This window comes from Toxorhynchites rutilus, chromosome 2, assembly GCF_029784135.1.
Source record: "Toxorhynchites rutilus septentrionalis strain SRP chromosome 2, ASM2978413v1, whole genome shotgun sequence".
Taxonomy (NCBI): Eukaryota; Metazoa; Arthropoda; class Insecta; order Diptera; family Culicidae; genus Toxorhynchites; species Toxorhynchites rutilus.
This window is the reverse complement of record NC_073745.1, coordinates 160,933,863-160,948,148: the sequence shown is the minus strand read 5'-3', so window position 1 is coordinate 160,948,148 and position 14,286 is coordinate 160,933,863. Positions and strand designations below refer to the sequence as shown.

The 14,286-nt window shown below is 38.3% G+C and overlaps 1 protein-coding gene across 1 annotated transcript; it reads right to left on the bottom strand.

The window, feature by feature from the left end:
• Window positions 1-6,429: 6,429 nt before the first annotated feature.
• On the bottom strand, window positions 6,430-12,009 carry LOC129766285 (uncharacterized). The gene is made up of 2 exons (XM_055766806.1): window positions 9,714-12,009; window positions 6,430-6,614 (listed from the first exon to the last, which is right to left on the bottom strand). The coding sequence occupies exons 1-2, from the start codon at window positions 12,007-12,009 to the stop codon at window positions 6,430-6,432; spliced, it is 2,481 nt and encodes an 826-aa protein (XP_055622781.1).
• Window positions 12,010-14,286: the final 2,277 nt, after the last annotated feature.

The window sequence follows — 14,286 nt, the reverse complement described above, 5'->3', positions numbered from 1 at the left end:
CTATTTATATATATTTTTTCAGAATTTTAAAAGCATATTTTCGAGAAAAATAAATTTTAATTTTCAAAATATTTTGTTTTGGAGTTTTTTTAAAAAATGTTTTGATAATTTTTAATGAAAACCAAAAAAAAAATCCTACATTCCATTCTTTGACTAAAATTTGGTAGGTCTGATAGATTTTTTTATGGTTTTTTTTAAATTTTGAATTTTCCCAACTTTTTTTTTGAAAATTCTTGATTTAAAAACTATAAGATCTACGAAAAGTTGACCAGAGAATGAATTGTAGGAAATTACTTAGGTTTTCATTAGAAATTATCAAGGAACTTTTTGGATTAAAATTTCATTGAAAAAAAAATATTTTGAAAATTAAAATTCATTTTTCTCAAAAAAATATGCTTTTAAATTTTTGAAAAAATTGATATAAATAGCCCTCTAAATTCCCAACAAGTTTTTCATACATCGGACGATGGGCACATCTACATGGAAAAAGTTTTTCGAACAACAACTTTTTGTCTTTGAAAAAATACTATTAATGTTTAATTCGTAACATTTTTATGCATAAATTATCGCAATTTTCATGCTCTGCTAACTTTTCTCTATTTAGAAACATGTAAAGAACATGTCAAACGTGAGAATTTACACACAAAACAGATACGAGCAAAACATTACTTTTTTCAGGAGTCTTCATACAAAAATGATTTATATTCCAGAAACTATAAAAGATAGAAAGTTGACGTCTTCGACAAAAGTTCATATTTTAATAAGATCTAAAACTTTGTCGAACACACTATATCGCTATCTTGACTTTAAACAAAATTAGGATTTGTTGTATTTTTTTTCAAAGAAAATATAAAAAAGTTGCTGTTAGAAAAACTTTTTCCTTGTAAAAGTGCCCATCTTCCGATGTATGGACGACTTGTTGGAAATTTTAAGGGCTATTCATATACATAGTGTTGGGGGAAAAGAAATGTCGTATTTCTGATCGAAATTTGACTCTTATCCACGCTTATCCAATTACTTAAAATTATCCAATTATTTATAGCACAACAGCCCAATGTTTCTTGCAGAGCAGAGCAGTTGAATGGATGATTTGTTTTTCATTTGACCGTTGATCGATCTCCTGATCTCCTGATAGATCTGATGATTGTTGCTTGGACTTATAAATTTTATAACAACACAAAGATGGTCAATTGAGGGCCCTGAGTTTGAACTCACAATCGATCGCTTAGTAAGCAGTCGACGTTTAACTCAATCAAAAATCACAAACAATTCATTTATTGGAATTTATCGACAGACGTTCTTGAATTTCATTGTTTTAGCTAATTGGATGTGATTTTTTTTTGTCAAAAATCGACTTTCCAGATAGAAAATCGAGAAAGTGCCAAATAGTCAACTTTTAACACAAAAAGTTTTCGAGATGACAGCGAATCTCGACGTTTCATGCGATTCTAAGACATTTGGCAGCCTTGGTGATTTTTCGGTTTTCAAAATATTCACATTGTGACGTCTGCGACGCTAGTAAATAAAGTCCGATTGAGGAAATATTTTGTATAGGGTGTAGGGGTTGTATAGTGCAAATCAATATTTCGCAGGAGGTTCAGTATGAAAAATCGAGATGACGATTTTCATTGGCAACCTAAACCATACGTTTTACCTCGTATTACGAAAAAAGTCCCAGAGTATCGATTCTCGACAAAAAAAAAGAAATTTCGAGATGACAGTAGATCTCGACGTTTCATGCAATTTGAAGACATTTGGACACAAATCCCAAGATCGAAATCGCCAATTTCGAATTGCCAAAATCATGTTTTCACTGCTGGGACAGTGTTCGTGTACGACGAATAACGTATTCAACTGGCAGTAAATCGAGTGCTTACTGTATTTGGCATTGATTGCACAGTTACACCACATCGATGACAGCCGCAAATATGAATTCCGGGACCCCTCGATATAAAAGGGATCGCTGTAGATGTAGGAGGTTCTATTGTTCCAGTCGCTTGAGTTAGTAGCAGCAGTCCAGCCATCACACCGTTTCTCTCATCGTTTATATTAAACATTATTGGTGTTAATTAGATCGTAGTGTAGTAACTTAGATAAATTAAATAAGAAATTAAAATCGTGCTTACCTGGGAATCCTTGAATACGCGCCAAACCACCTGAAAAGAAAAGGAAGAAAAACTTACCTGTGTCACCGTTGCGTCCGCTGAGATCCTGAAAGTTAGCCGGAATTTGTCTGTTCTACTGAGCCTTCGACAGGCAGCTTCACCATAAGCGATATGCTTCGACCGCATTTTTATTTAAATGAAACAAACGAAAGTAGCGCATGCCGCAAATGCTCTTTGCGACATTTTTATAACGCCGAACAACTGAGTTATTTTGTTTTTTGTAGAATGACACGAACCTATTTTTGAAGTTTAATGTCAAATGAAAAAATTACATATATGTCAAGGAGCGCATACAACCCTGACAGCAATATCTCAAACATCAACCGAACCTTTCAACTTGCTCACCTGATATACTAAAGTTTCTAGAAGTTTTTCTGGAAGACTAGTTTCAAATAATTCTATAATCAAATGAGGAAGTTATAATTGATCACGGGTTATATGGAAGTCTGATCAGTCATCGTGTGAATGGAAGTTTCAACTGATGAAATGTTGAAGGATTCTGGCTTAAATCTTTTGTATATAGCTATCAACACCCTACTCAGAAGTGGGTAAACAATTGGAAAATAATATATAATCCTTCAAGGTAGCTAAATCCGACACCATTCATTCAATTGACTCTAAAAGGTTTCCATTTCGGGTTTGATGTTCAAAACCGGTGAGCATAAGTAAGCAAAGAACGGAATAAAACACTAAAAAACGCAACTCACGGTACTCGATATAAGAAGAAAGAGGAAATTTCAATGAGGTATGAATCTGGTGTGAAGCTAAGGTGCCGTAAAAGCTTCTAACTGATAGACTTGTTCAAACTAGGAAGGTGAAGATTGAATTCTGGTGTAATTAGAATAATTATTAGTTTTACAGTAAACATACCCTGATATTGAGAGCGAGTGTCTAATTGAATCAATCAAAACGTGATGTAGGGGCGGACTTTCAGTTTAATCTTCGAAAAACTTCTGCTATCAAAATGAAGTGAGAGTACTTTGAAAGTAGCCGCTCATCACTAGCATAATACTAAGATTGTGCTTCATAATATTAATCGTCGATCCATTTTATATATCAGTTTTTTAGATATCGAAAACAGTGTTTCGCTCGTTACATGCATTGCCAAGTGGTTACTATCGCACATGTTGCCATGGAAGTTACGGATCCGATTCCCGTTCCGATCGGGGTTTCTTCGTCATAGAAAGTTCCTCCGCCTTGCACTGGTACACGCGTATTCTGTCTTCAGTGCCAGGTACAAAACTGCTGTTAATTCACCTTAAATTGCAAAAAATAGATTCATGGATAAACAAATCACTCTTATTTTGAATTGTCTTTGGCACGATTTTGATGTACACGGTTAGCTGACAAATGGTAAGCGGACAGAAATACACACAAACGGAGTTATTAGATTGTTTCAAAAGTTTTTACGCTCAATTGTTTTTACCTCCTGACGAAGAACGCCACATCATGCTCCAAACATTTGTACTAAATTCAGTACAAGCGTCCTATTGCTCATCTCGACGTCCCAATAGTCAAGTTCGGACTTTGATAGCGTAAGATATGAATCACCAATGCCCGCTTGTATAGCTTTTCTGTGCACTTTGCATTTTTTTAATGTCCTATGCCTGCCATCCTGTATCTTTACTATCTTTTGTGAGGCATTTGTTTGCCATTATTTTCTATAACATATTTCCACTTAGTCCTTAGTAGGGGAACCGCGGGTAAGACGGACAGTGGGGGTATGTTGGACAGGTGGTTGATTTGTATAGTTGCATTATGAATTTCAAATTTCTGTTGATGGGAACCTCTTCTACATGCTATTCTAGAATATTCAAACCATCCTATGACGATGAATACTGATCAAAAGTGAAATAGGGAAACAAAAACCGAAAATCAAACATTATTCCGAGTGTGGATGTAATTTTTGCGGCTTCGATATTAAGCATTTTGAGTGGTTTAATTTCAAAATTGAATTCGCTGATGGTTATATTTCGGTTTGTGAGTTAACAGTGGAGCGATATTAGGTATGTACGGAAAAGTAAATTGATTCGTAAGTGATAAATTTAAATAATTGAAATAATTGCACTGGTGGGGTTGAAATGGACAGTCACATCCATAATCACATCCAATGCATGATAGAAAGTGAAGGGAAGAATATTGAACTATTTTTTATATTGCTTTCTCTTTTTGTTCTATTTCAGTTACTAGACGCACAAACACTGAGAGAGAGCGAAATTATTCCTCTCGCGAGCGATGAACTTATATATTATTGATTGGTCCATATTCTCCCCACTACATGTCCATTATACCCGCATCGAGAAAAATGTTCTACTTTTCGGCTTGTTTTAACTTCAGTAAAAAACATGAAAAAACACATGTTTTTAAAACATTTTGCCAAATATTTCGAAAACCAATATATCGAACTGTATAAAACTGCTTTTAAGTTTTGGAAAACATGAGTTTCCAAAGATACAATTGAAGTTTTCATTAACATGTCCGTCTTATCCCCATCTCCCCTACGTCATATTCATAGGAAAGAATAAGTATGGCAAACTGCTGAAATACTCCGTAAAAAAGTTCATTACTAGGACAACGTTTGTTGGACTTAACACATTGCGGATCGCTCACGAGTTTTCTCGTGTTTCGCGTTCCGTCTGTTACGGCTGGATCACGAAATAATCCGTGTTTTCTACACTTCAAGGTTAAATCCTTGGTTTGCCAAGAATTTAACAAGACCTACCGTTGGCTCGCTTTCGTCTCATCCACATCGAAGAAAACAATCTCATTCGTGGAATCCGAACAAATGACGCGTACAAGTTTGCCCCAAAACGTGCGGTCCTTAATGTGTTAAGTCGTGCAAGTAATGATAATGTTCTAACGCCTTAGAACTTGATTCCAGAACCTTCGATAATATCTCGGGCGATGAAGTGTGGGCGCAATATCATGCAGCAGAAATGTGGTTCTGCCAACTGTGGAGACAATGGATGACTTCCCAGTGATGGTCTAGATGGCGATCCGAGACAGTCGGATAACTTCATGACAATTCCAAAACATGCATTATATAAACGACCTGCGATTACGGAACCGCTTTTGTGTAGACTTTAATAGGGTACAGTGCGAGATGTACATCGAAATTTTATCGCCAATTACCAGTTGTCCAGCCTAACCTAGCCTGCGAGATGTGAGCTTGGACTTCTTGACCTTGAGTGGAATGTACACTTCAGTTGCTCTCCGTGATTGACCTGAACCAGCGAAATTGCACAATGAACATACCGAATAACGTTTGGGAGTAGCAAATATTTCTCATTGTGCAAGTTTCGGTGAATCGAGCTTAACCCCTTCCCGTATTATTTAATTCGTCACACATCAAGTGATTTCACTACTCTGCTAAGCGTTCTAGCGCCTATGTTTTCCAAGCACCCCACGAGTGAGACTCGATGTTGTACGGGAATTGGTTAAAATAGTCAATAACGACGCCGGCCACGTCCTTGCAGTTACCAGTGGAAGGGAAGGAATGTAGTATCATATTCGCCGCCCGAAGGCCAGAAGGGTCGCCTCTATGGTGTGATTCCCTATCGAATATCGTGGAAGGGATAGTTGTCAGTTGGGAGGAGGTAAAAATCAGGATTCACTGTTATGAGTGACGTGATTAGGAGTTTATCTATTTTTTCAAAACGGTTTTATTTAGCTTGACCTGTAGTTTGTATGTTTGTATGTTTGTATGTTTGTATGTTTGTATGTTTGTATGTTTGTATGTTTGTATGTTTGTATGTTTGTATGTTTGTATGTTTGTATGTTTGTATGTTTGTATGTTTGTATGTTTGTATGTTTGTATGTTTGTATGTTTGTATGTTTGTATGTTTGTATGTTTGTATGTTTGTATGTTTGTATGTTTGTATGTTTGTATGTTTGTCTGTAGCGCTCTAGGGAAAATTTGAACCCCTTTCTGTTGACCGAATGATCTGAAATTTGGAACACACTTTTATCTCTGCGAATAAAAGAACTTAAATAGTAGAACAGAGTTATACATGACTAATGCAAATCCAAAATGGTCGCCACAACAAAATGGCGAAATATTTTTTTATCCAAAACTGTTCGGGCGGTTAACCAACACGCCGGACAAATGCGTTGCTTGCAAAAATCAAACGGTTTAACCTCAATTTCTAAAGAATAAAATTTGTCTATATTTTCCTTTTTATCGGGTTGTCGGATACACTTTCACGTTACGACGTGTTCTCTTCGCGTTCGGATTTGATCTCTTGAGCTGCAACTTGCTGTTCGGCTAACCAGTGAAAAGGTTACTTCTCGTCGGGATTGTTTTACTGCGTTGATGTTGCTGCTGTTGTTGTTTTTGCTCTTTCTTCTGCTTCGGTTTATTCGGCTTCGGTTGTCGTTTGTCGTTGAATTGAAATATCGTGAATGTGTGCGTGTCGCACTCTGAATATTCGTGGGCTCTAAGGGGCGTGGCTGGAAACACGAATCTAATACTTTCGTTGAAGACGGAACATACTCCCCCCGAATAGAATGATTAATTTTCACAGTTCTCCGGCTTTTGATAATTGTCTTCGATAGGTAGAATTGATATTTTAGTGATCGGACGACGATAAGTTGATCCTTCACTCTTGATGTCAACTGTGCGAACTAGGTTGTCGGGACCGGGATAAACAGCTGTTATACGACCGAGTTTCCACTGTAAAGCTGGACGATTTCTGTCGTGCAGAAGAATAATCATTCCTGGCTTAACGTTGTCGATGGTATGCATATTTTTCTTCCGAGGTTGTAAACTGTTTAGATAATCTCTGGACCATGTTATCCAAAATTGGTGACGAACAACCTGCATATGTTGCCAGCGATTCAAGCGGCTGATTCTCAGATCGCTCAAGTTTGGCTCCGGAACTGATGTTAAAGCACGACCAATCAAAAAATGGCCAGGAGTTATGACTTCGGGATCAGCTGGATCGTTATGTACTGCGAATAGAGGCCTGGAGTTGAGAATGGCTTCAATCTCACACAAAATTGTAGTCATTTCTTCAAAGTTCAATACGCTATTTCCAATTATCTTTTTCATGTGGGTTTTTGCACTTTTAACGGCTGCCTCCCATAAGCCACCAAATTCCGGGGCATCAGGTGGTATGAAATGCCATTCTATTTCCTTGGTTTGACAAAACGATATGATTCGATTGAATTCTTGCTGGTCTTGAAAAAGCTGGTATAAACGATGCAATTCATGGCATGCTCCTCGAAAATTGCTTCCATTGTCAGAATACATTTCGGTAACGATCCCTCTTCGGCTAATAAATCTTCTTAACGTTGCAATGAAAACGTCAGTGGTCATATCTGATGCTAATTCCAAGTGTATAGCCTTAGTAGCCATACATACGAATACTGCTATGTATGATTTCACGATTTTTGGACGATAGACTCCTTGTTTTACCATAATTGGGCCTGCATAATCGATTCCACAAGTACTGAATGGAGGGGATGGTGTCACTCTTTGTTTTGGTAATTCACCCATCAGCTGAGAAACATTCGTAGGATTCACTCGGAAACATTTCACACATGATCTAGTAACCTTGCGAACTGTCGAACGAGCGTTTAGCAACCAGAAACGTCGTCTTATTGCTGAAATCAATCCTGAAGGGCCAACGTGAAGTAATTCAATGTGAAGAGTGATGATTAATAATTTGGTGATATGACTTTTGTTTGGCAATATTAGTTGATGTTTGGCTTCTTCAGGCAAATTCGAATGGCTAAGTCGTCCACCGACTCGGAGTGCTCCTTTGCTATAAGTTGGATGCAGAGCTTCAAGTTGTTTGCAGCGGATTCCAGATTCCAAACGAAGAATTTCTTCTCTCAGTTCTACGTGCTGAATAACTCGAATTATTATTAGCATAGATTGTCGTAATTCTTGTACAGTGAGATGCCGTTGAATAATACGTGTGTTCTTTGTTTTAATTGCATTGTTTTTGAATCGTAAAACCCATGCAATAACTCGCTGAAGCTTTCTGAAACAGCTATATTTAAAAAATACTGGAAGCTGTTCGATAATGAGTATGTTGGTCTTTATATTCATTAAGTTGCATTTCAAATCTGGTATGTTTTCGTGTGTTATTTCTTCCAATAATTCGTAATTTATTGCAGACTTAGTTAAAAACTCAGGACCATTCCACCATAACTTATTGTGAATGAGTAGCTGTGGAGATTGGCCTCGGGAGATCACATCAGCGGGATTGTGTTCTGAGCGCACGTATTTCCACTGATACTTTTCTGTGCTATTACGGATTTCAGCAACTCGATTTTGTACAAAGACCTCGAATTGGTCAGTTTGCTTTCGTAGCCAAGCCAATACAACTTGGCTGTCTGACCACAAGACCACCCGCTCGGTTTTCATATCGATTTTTTGCATTACCTTCGTGATTAATCTGCTTAATAACAGAGCAGCGCATAATTCTTTGCGGGGAATCGTTAATTCGTGAAGAGGAGCCACTTTCGATTTTCCGCAGAGCAGCTTCGATGATGCTGAACCATCTGGATAAAGACTGCGGATGTAAATACACGCACCGTATGCCACATTGGAAGCATCTGCGAACCCGTGTATGTCAAAACGAGTTGCTTCATTGGAAGTCACTTGCCGTGGAATCTTAATTTCCGCTAAATAGGATAATGACTGTCTTATGTTTGTCCACTGATGACTGATGTTATTATCTACTTGGTCATCCCAATCTAAATTGCTCCGCCAAAGTTGTTGCACCAGTAATTTAGCTTGAACGATTGCAGGCGATATCAAACCCAAAGGATCGAAAAGTTTTGCTATTTCAGAATAGATTTTCCTTTTCGTTACTGGTGGGTCACAGCTGGTTGAGAGGTTGGTTAATGATATCAGTAGTTCATCGACTGTTGGTTCCCACAATAAACCTAGAATTTTGACGACTTTGTTTGTGGCTCGATCTTCCATGGGTTTAAGTGCTTCTTGTTCATCGATAGGAATATGTTTCAATAATTTCGGAGAATTTGAGCACCACTTATGTATTGGGAATCCACCCCGTCTTAACATTTCTCTGAGCTGATGTATAGCTTCTATAGATTCTTGAAACGTGTTAGATCCAGATAACAGATCGTCTACATAAGTGTCATTTTTTATAATATCAGATGCGACGGGAAAAGCAGTTTCTTCATCTATTGCCAACTGTATTAAACTTCGGGTTGCCTGAAAGGGTGCTGATGCGGTGCCGTAAGTTACAGTTGTCAGTTCGAGGATTTGAAGTCTTTCATTTGTATTCTCTCGCCAGAAAATTCTTTGATAATGTGCGTCGTCAGGATGCACCCGTATTTGACGATACATTTTTTGTATATCCGCCGTAAATACGTATCGATGTTTTCGGAATCTCAAAATGATCGAAAATAAGTCGTTTTGGACAACTGGTCCCACCATTAGAACATCATTGAGAGACAAATTAGTTGTTGATGATTTAGCGCTTGCATCGAACACTATTCGACATTTTGTTGTAGAGCTTTCTGGGCGAAGTACCGCATGATGTGGCATATAATACGCCTTAATCGACTTACAATCATCTTCGGCTTCACTCACAATTCGACAATGTCCAAGTAGTTGATATTCACGGATGAAGGCTACATATTGAGCTTTGAGCTGAGGGTTTTTCTGAAGACGATGTTCCAACATGAAAAACCGCTTTAGTGCTAGTGCTCTACAGCTATCAATCTGGTCGGCGTTTTCCTTGAGGGGCAATTTTACAACAAATCTTCCGTCTGAGTCTCGATAATGTGTGGACGTGAAATGTTCTTCGCAACGTAGTTCTTCGGTGGATGTTTGGCTAGCAATTGGAACTTCCTCTACTTGCCAAAATCGCTGAATTGATTCCTCGATTGACTGAATGGTTGCCAGCTGTGAATAGTAAATGTTTGCGTTGTGTTTTAATGTACCTGTAACGAGCCATCCAAGGTGTGAATCTCGCAATACAAGCTGACTATCGTCGATTGAGATGGTTCTAGATTTCAACACACTAAAAAACAATTCTGCTCCAATTAGCATGTCAATTTGGTTTGACTTGAAAAAGGTTGGATCCGCTAGTTGAATATCCTGAGGGAGTTCCCATCCTTTCACGTCGATAGTTGTTGATGGAATCTTCCCTGTTATTTTTGGTATCACTAAACACTCCAATTTGCATCGATAGTCATTATGTTTTGACTGGAATTCGAGTTCAATTCTATTTCGTGCCAGAGTGTTGATATTATTGATCCCAGCGATTTGTACATTTGATGGCTGATTCGGTAGTCCAAGAGTATCAGCTAATTTCTCGGTAACAAAATTCACTTGGGATCCGCTATCCAAGAGTACTCTACATTGATGTTGTCGGCGATTCTTATCCAATACACGGACTACGGCGGTGAGCAGTAATACTGTTTTAGAGCCTTGAGTGTAACTACAGGAACACGTGATGTTTGTTGTTGATTCCTCTACCATTGTTGGTGATGAAAATTCGGCTATTGGCTGACTTACATTGGCTAACTGCTTCGATGACGGAAATATGTTGGAATCATTTGCTGGTTCAGTATCTTCGTGCAATTGAGTATGATGTCGCTTGTTGCACTTACGGCAGGATTTTGGTGAAGGACAATCTCGTAATCTATGACCCCTTTGAAGACAATTGAAGCATGCACCGGTTGATCGAACTTTCTCGACTCTCTCAGCATTCGACAGAGTACTTAGTTTGTTACATTGATAATTACGGTGTGGCGCGCCACAGAAGTCGCATTTCACAAATGGTAATTCCTCGTTTGTTGTAGCGGTGTGAGACCGCTGGCTTGTAAATTTCGGCATTATCGTTGGCTTTATAATCGATGACTTCGGATAGGACGGTTGACACACTTGTTCGCATCTTTCTAAAATTTGACACTGGGATTTCAAGAAACTTAGAGTCGACTTGTATTCCGGTAGTACACCAGGTTCAATCTTCTGTTCCCAGTGTCTACGCGTCGACGTGTCTAATGCTGATGTCAGAAGGTACACTATCATCAGTTCAGACACTCCTGTTACGTTCTGTCCGAGGTACTCTAAGCTTTCGACATGGTTAGTGCACCTGTCTAGTAACTTCTGGAGCTCATCGCTGGATTCTGTTGACATTTTTGGCAAAGATAAGAGACCGCGAATGTGCGTCTCTACTATCACACGAGGATTTTCATAACGTTCGGCAAGAATCCTCCACGCTTGGGCGTAATTTCCTTCGTTAATCGTCTTAACGTCGATGGAACCAGCAGCTTTATCCGTCAAAGCTTTATCGAGATGATATAGTTTTATGGCATCAGAATCTCTCGATTGTCCCATGATGTCTTGGAACATGGCTTTGAATTTAGGCCATTTCGCATAATCTCCATCGAACGTTGGTATTGGCGCTTTAAGAGGCTGTTGGTGGATTATTACTTGGGGTGGCTGCGGCTGATGAGATCGTTGTACTTCGTTCTCCATTATGAGTGACTCAACTGCAGCGGATGCTTCGTCATGTATGCTTTCAAACTGGTTGTACTCGTCTTCTTGTCCCAACACATGGTCATCGGGAATGATTGCCATAATTCCGTTGTGTATGGTGGAAAACTCATCATACGCTGACTGAAGCTTCCTTTGATAAACTTTCAACTGGGCAGGAGTCACTGCGAACTCGAGGTTGTTCATAATTCTTGAGACACGAAGTACCTTTTGCACCGTTTGATTGCGCTGCCGGAATAACGAATTCAGCTGAGTCGTTGTTTTGGCATCTGCAGCAATAGCATCCTCGAATCCTTTAAAAGGAATTTCGTCCTCGCCATTACCCTTTTTCGCCTTCTCTGGTGTATGGTTAAGCGGCATTTCAATGTTTTATCTTCCGAGATGCTTTGATTTGTACTGCTTCTTTCGCGCACTTCCTCAAACAAACTGATCCACACGATTTAGAAAAAACGTTCGCTATACTTATTTGACCTTTCACGCACTACCTATGCTTGTTCTTTCAAAACACTCGATTATTGCGGAAACACACGCGGTATACTTAATCCGGTTCGAAGGACCAATGTTCGGGCGGTTAACCAACACGCCGGACAAATGCGTTGCTTGCAAAAATCAAACGGTTTAACCTCAATTTCTAAAGAATAAAATTTGTCTATATTTTCCTTTTTATCGGGTTGTCGGATACACTTTCACGTTACGACGTGTTCTCTTCGCGTTCGGATTTGATCTCTTGAGCTGCAACTTGCTGTTCGGCTAACCAGTGAAAAGGTTACTTCTCGTCGGGATTGTTTTACTGCGTTGATGTTGCTGCTGTTGTTGTTTTTGCTCTTTCTTCTGCTTCGGTTTATTCGGCTTCGGTTGTCGTTTGTCGTTGAATTGAAATATCGTGAATGTGTGCGTGTCGCACTCTGAATATTCGTGGGCTCTAAGGGGCGTGGCTGGAAACACGAATCTAATACTTTCGTTGAAGACGGAACAAAATCCCAATCAATATCGGTATCAAATGAAAGGACTTGACTAGTAGAACACGGTTATTCATGAGGAATGCAAATCCAAAATGGCCGCCACCACAAAATGGCGGATTACATATTTTCTCAAAACAAATCCCAACAAAAGGGGTTTGATACATATAATTAGGCATGTAGCAGTCAGTAGTTATCACATCCCTTCCTTCATTAATCTGGGGCAATGATGAGATTAAAATAAAATCGTGGGGAACGTCTGATTTCCATTATCCATAGTTAGTTGTTTAATCATATGCCCACGATTTTATATGAGTCTCATCATTGCTCTGGATTAATGAAGGAAGGGATGTGATAACTACTAACTGCTATATGCCTAATTATTTTCTAGCTTTCAGTACATTAAACCGTTTAACTTCAAAAGTTTTTTTTTATTTTTTTTTATTTCGCATATTAACCATGGATAATAGCTATTATAACCATCCTCCTTAGTCATCATGTCAACATCGTTTGCCGGTGGACGCTAGCGTAAATGAAACTTGCCTTTCTCAAAGCATGGCAGAGGCCATCAAATCGTTCACTAACGAGTTATTTCAATACAATTCAATGCAGCAGTTTTATATCCGAAATAATAAAAAAATACAAATTGATTCTTTATAATCGGTTTGCCGGGTGAGAGTTTGTACAACACAACACATTGCAGGAAGAATATTTTTCCCAACAGTGAAAGCTGTGTTCATCTGTTGGAAACTAAAATTTGAATTCGTTCCACTGCGATTGCTATAGTTGTATAGTTACACTGCTATTGCTATATTGTATAGTATTATTTTACAGAAGACCTCCGATTATCTGTGGAATAGTCTGGCAATGTAACCGTGAGTAAGGAAAATCACGGATAACACGATAAAGTACTGAAAAAAGGTGCAAATTCGAAATGAAGATAGCATGAAATCATTAAACTATCCATTTATCTATAAGGTCAGATAATATGAGAGCCAAAACAAAAGAGCCAGTACCTACCTTTCTCTGACAAACTTCTCGAAGTTCTATAGAATTACTCTGGAACTAGTTTTCACGGAAAATCCGCACCGCGGATCATCCGCTCACGAATAATCGGGGTTCTACTGTATTTAAATTTACTTTTTATGGTAACTGTTTTTGGTAGAAAGAGAAGTAATTGAAAGTCACTGTCACTGTCACTGCATGAAAACAAAAGCCTTTCGGATATTGAATCAACTATTCGTCACTAGATGGAGTTCACACACTGTGAACCATTTCAAGTTCAAATTCTCATTGCGGAGGCATCTAGCGAAAGCAAGACTATAATAAGATTGCACGCAGCGATGATTCAACCAATAGGTTCATATCAGTTGAAAACTTTGTAGTACGAAATTATTTGTATTCCTTCAGTGGGTTTGATACGAAAGTTATACAATAACCAGAACAACATTAATTGCACTGAAAATCCTCTCAGCTCAATACAATTAGTACAACGTTTCTTTCATCTCTTTGAACAATTTCCTTAAGGGGGTATTCTAGTGTAGAGACACGAATTTCGGACGTTTTTCGAGCTCCGTTAAAATAAAACAAACAATATTTTTACTATCCATTATATCATCATTTGTTTATCTATCTTTTATCAATAAAACAAAAACTGAATGGAGAAAAAATATTCATA

What these genes read in the sequence shown, in the direction of transcription:
- LOC129766285 (XM_055766806.1), bottom strand. Translation starts at nt 12,009, where the DNA reads ATGCCGCTTAACCATACACCAGAGAAGGCGAAAAAGGGTAATGGCGAG. An exon ending in GAGTGAAGCCGAAGATGATT is followed by an intron (nt 6,615 to 9,713) that starts GTAAGTCGATTA and finishes TCGTGTTTCCAG; the next exon opens with CCACGCCCCTTAGAGCCCAC.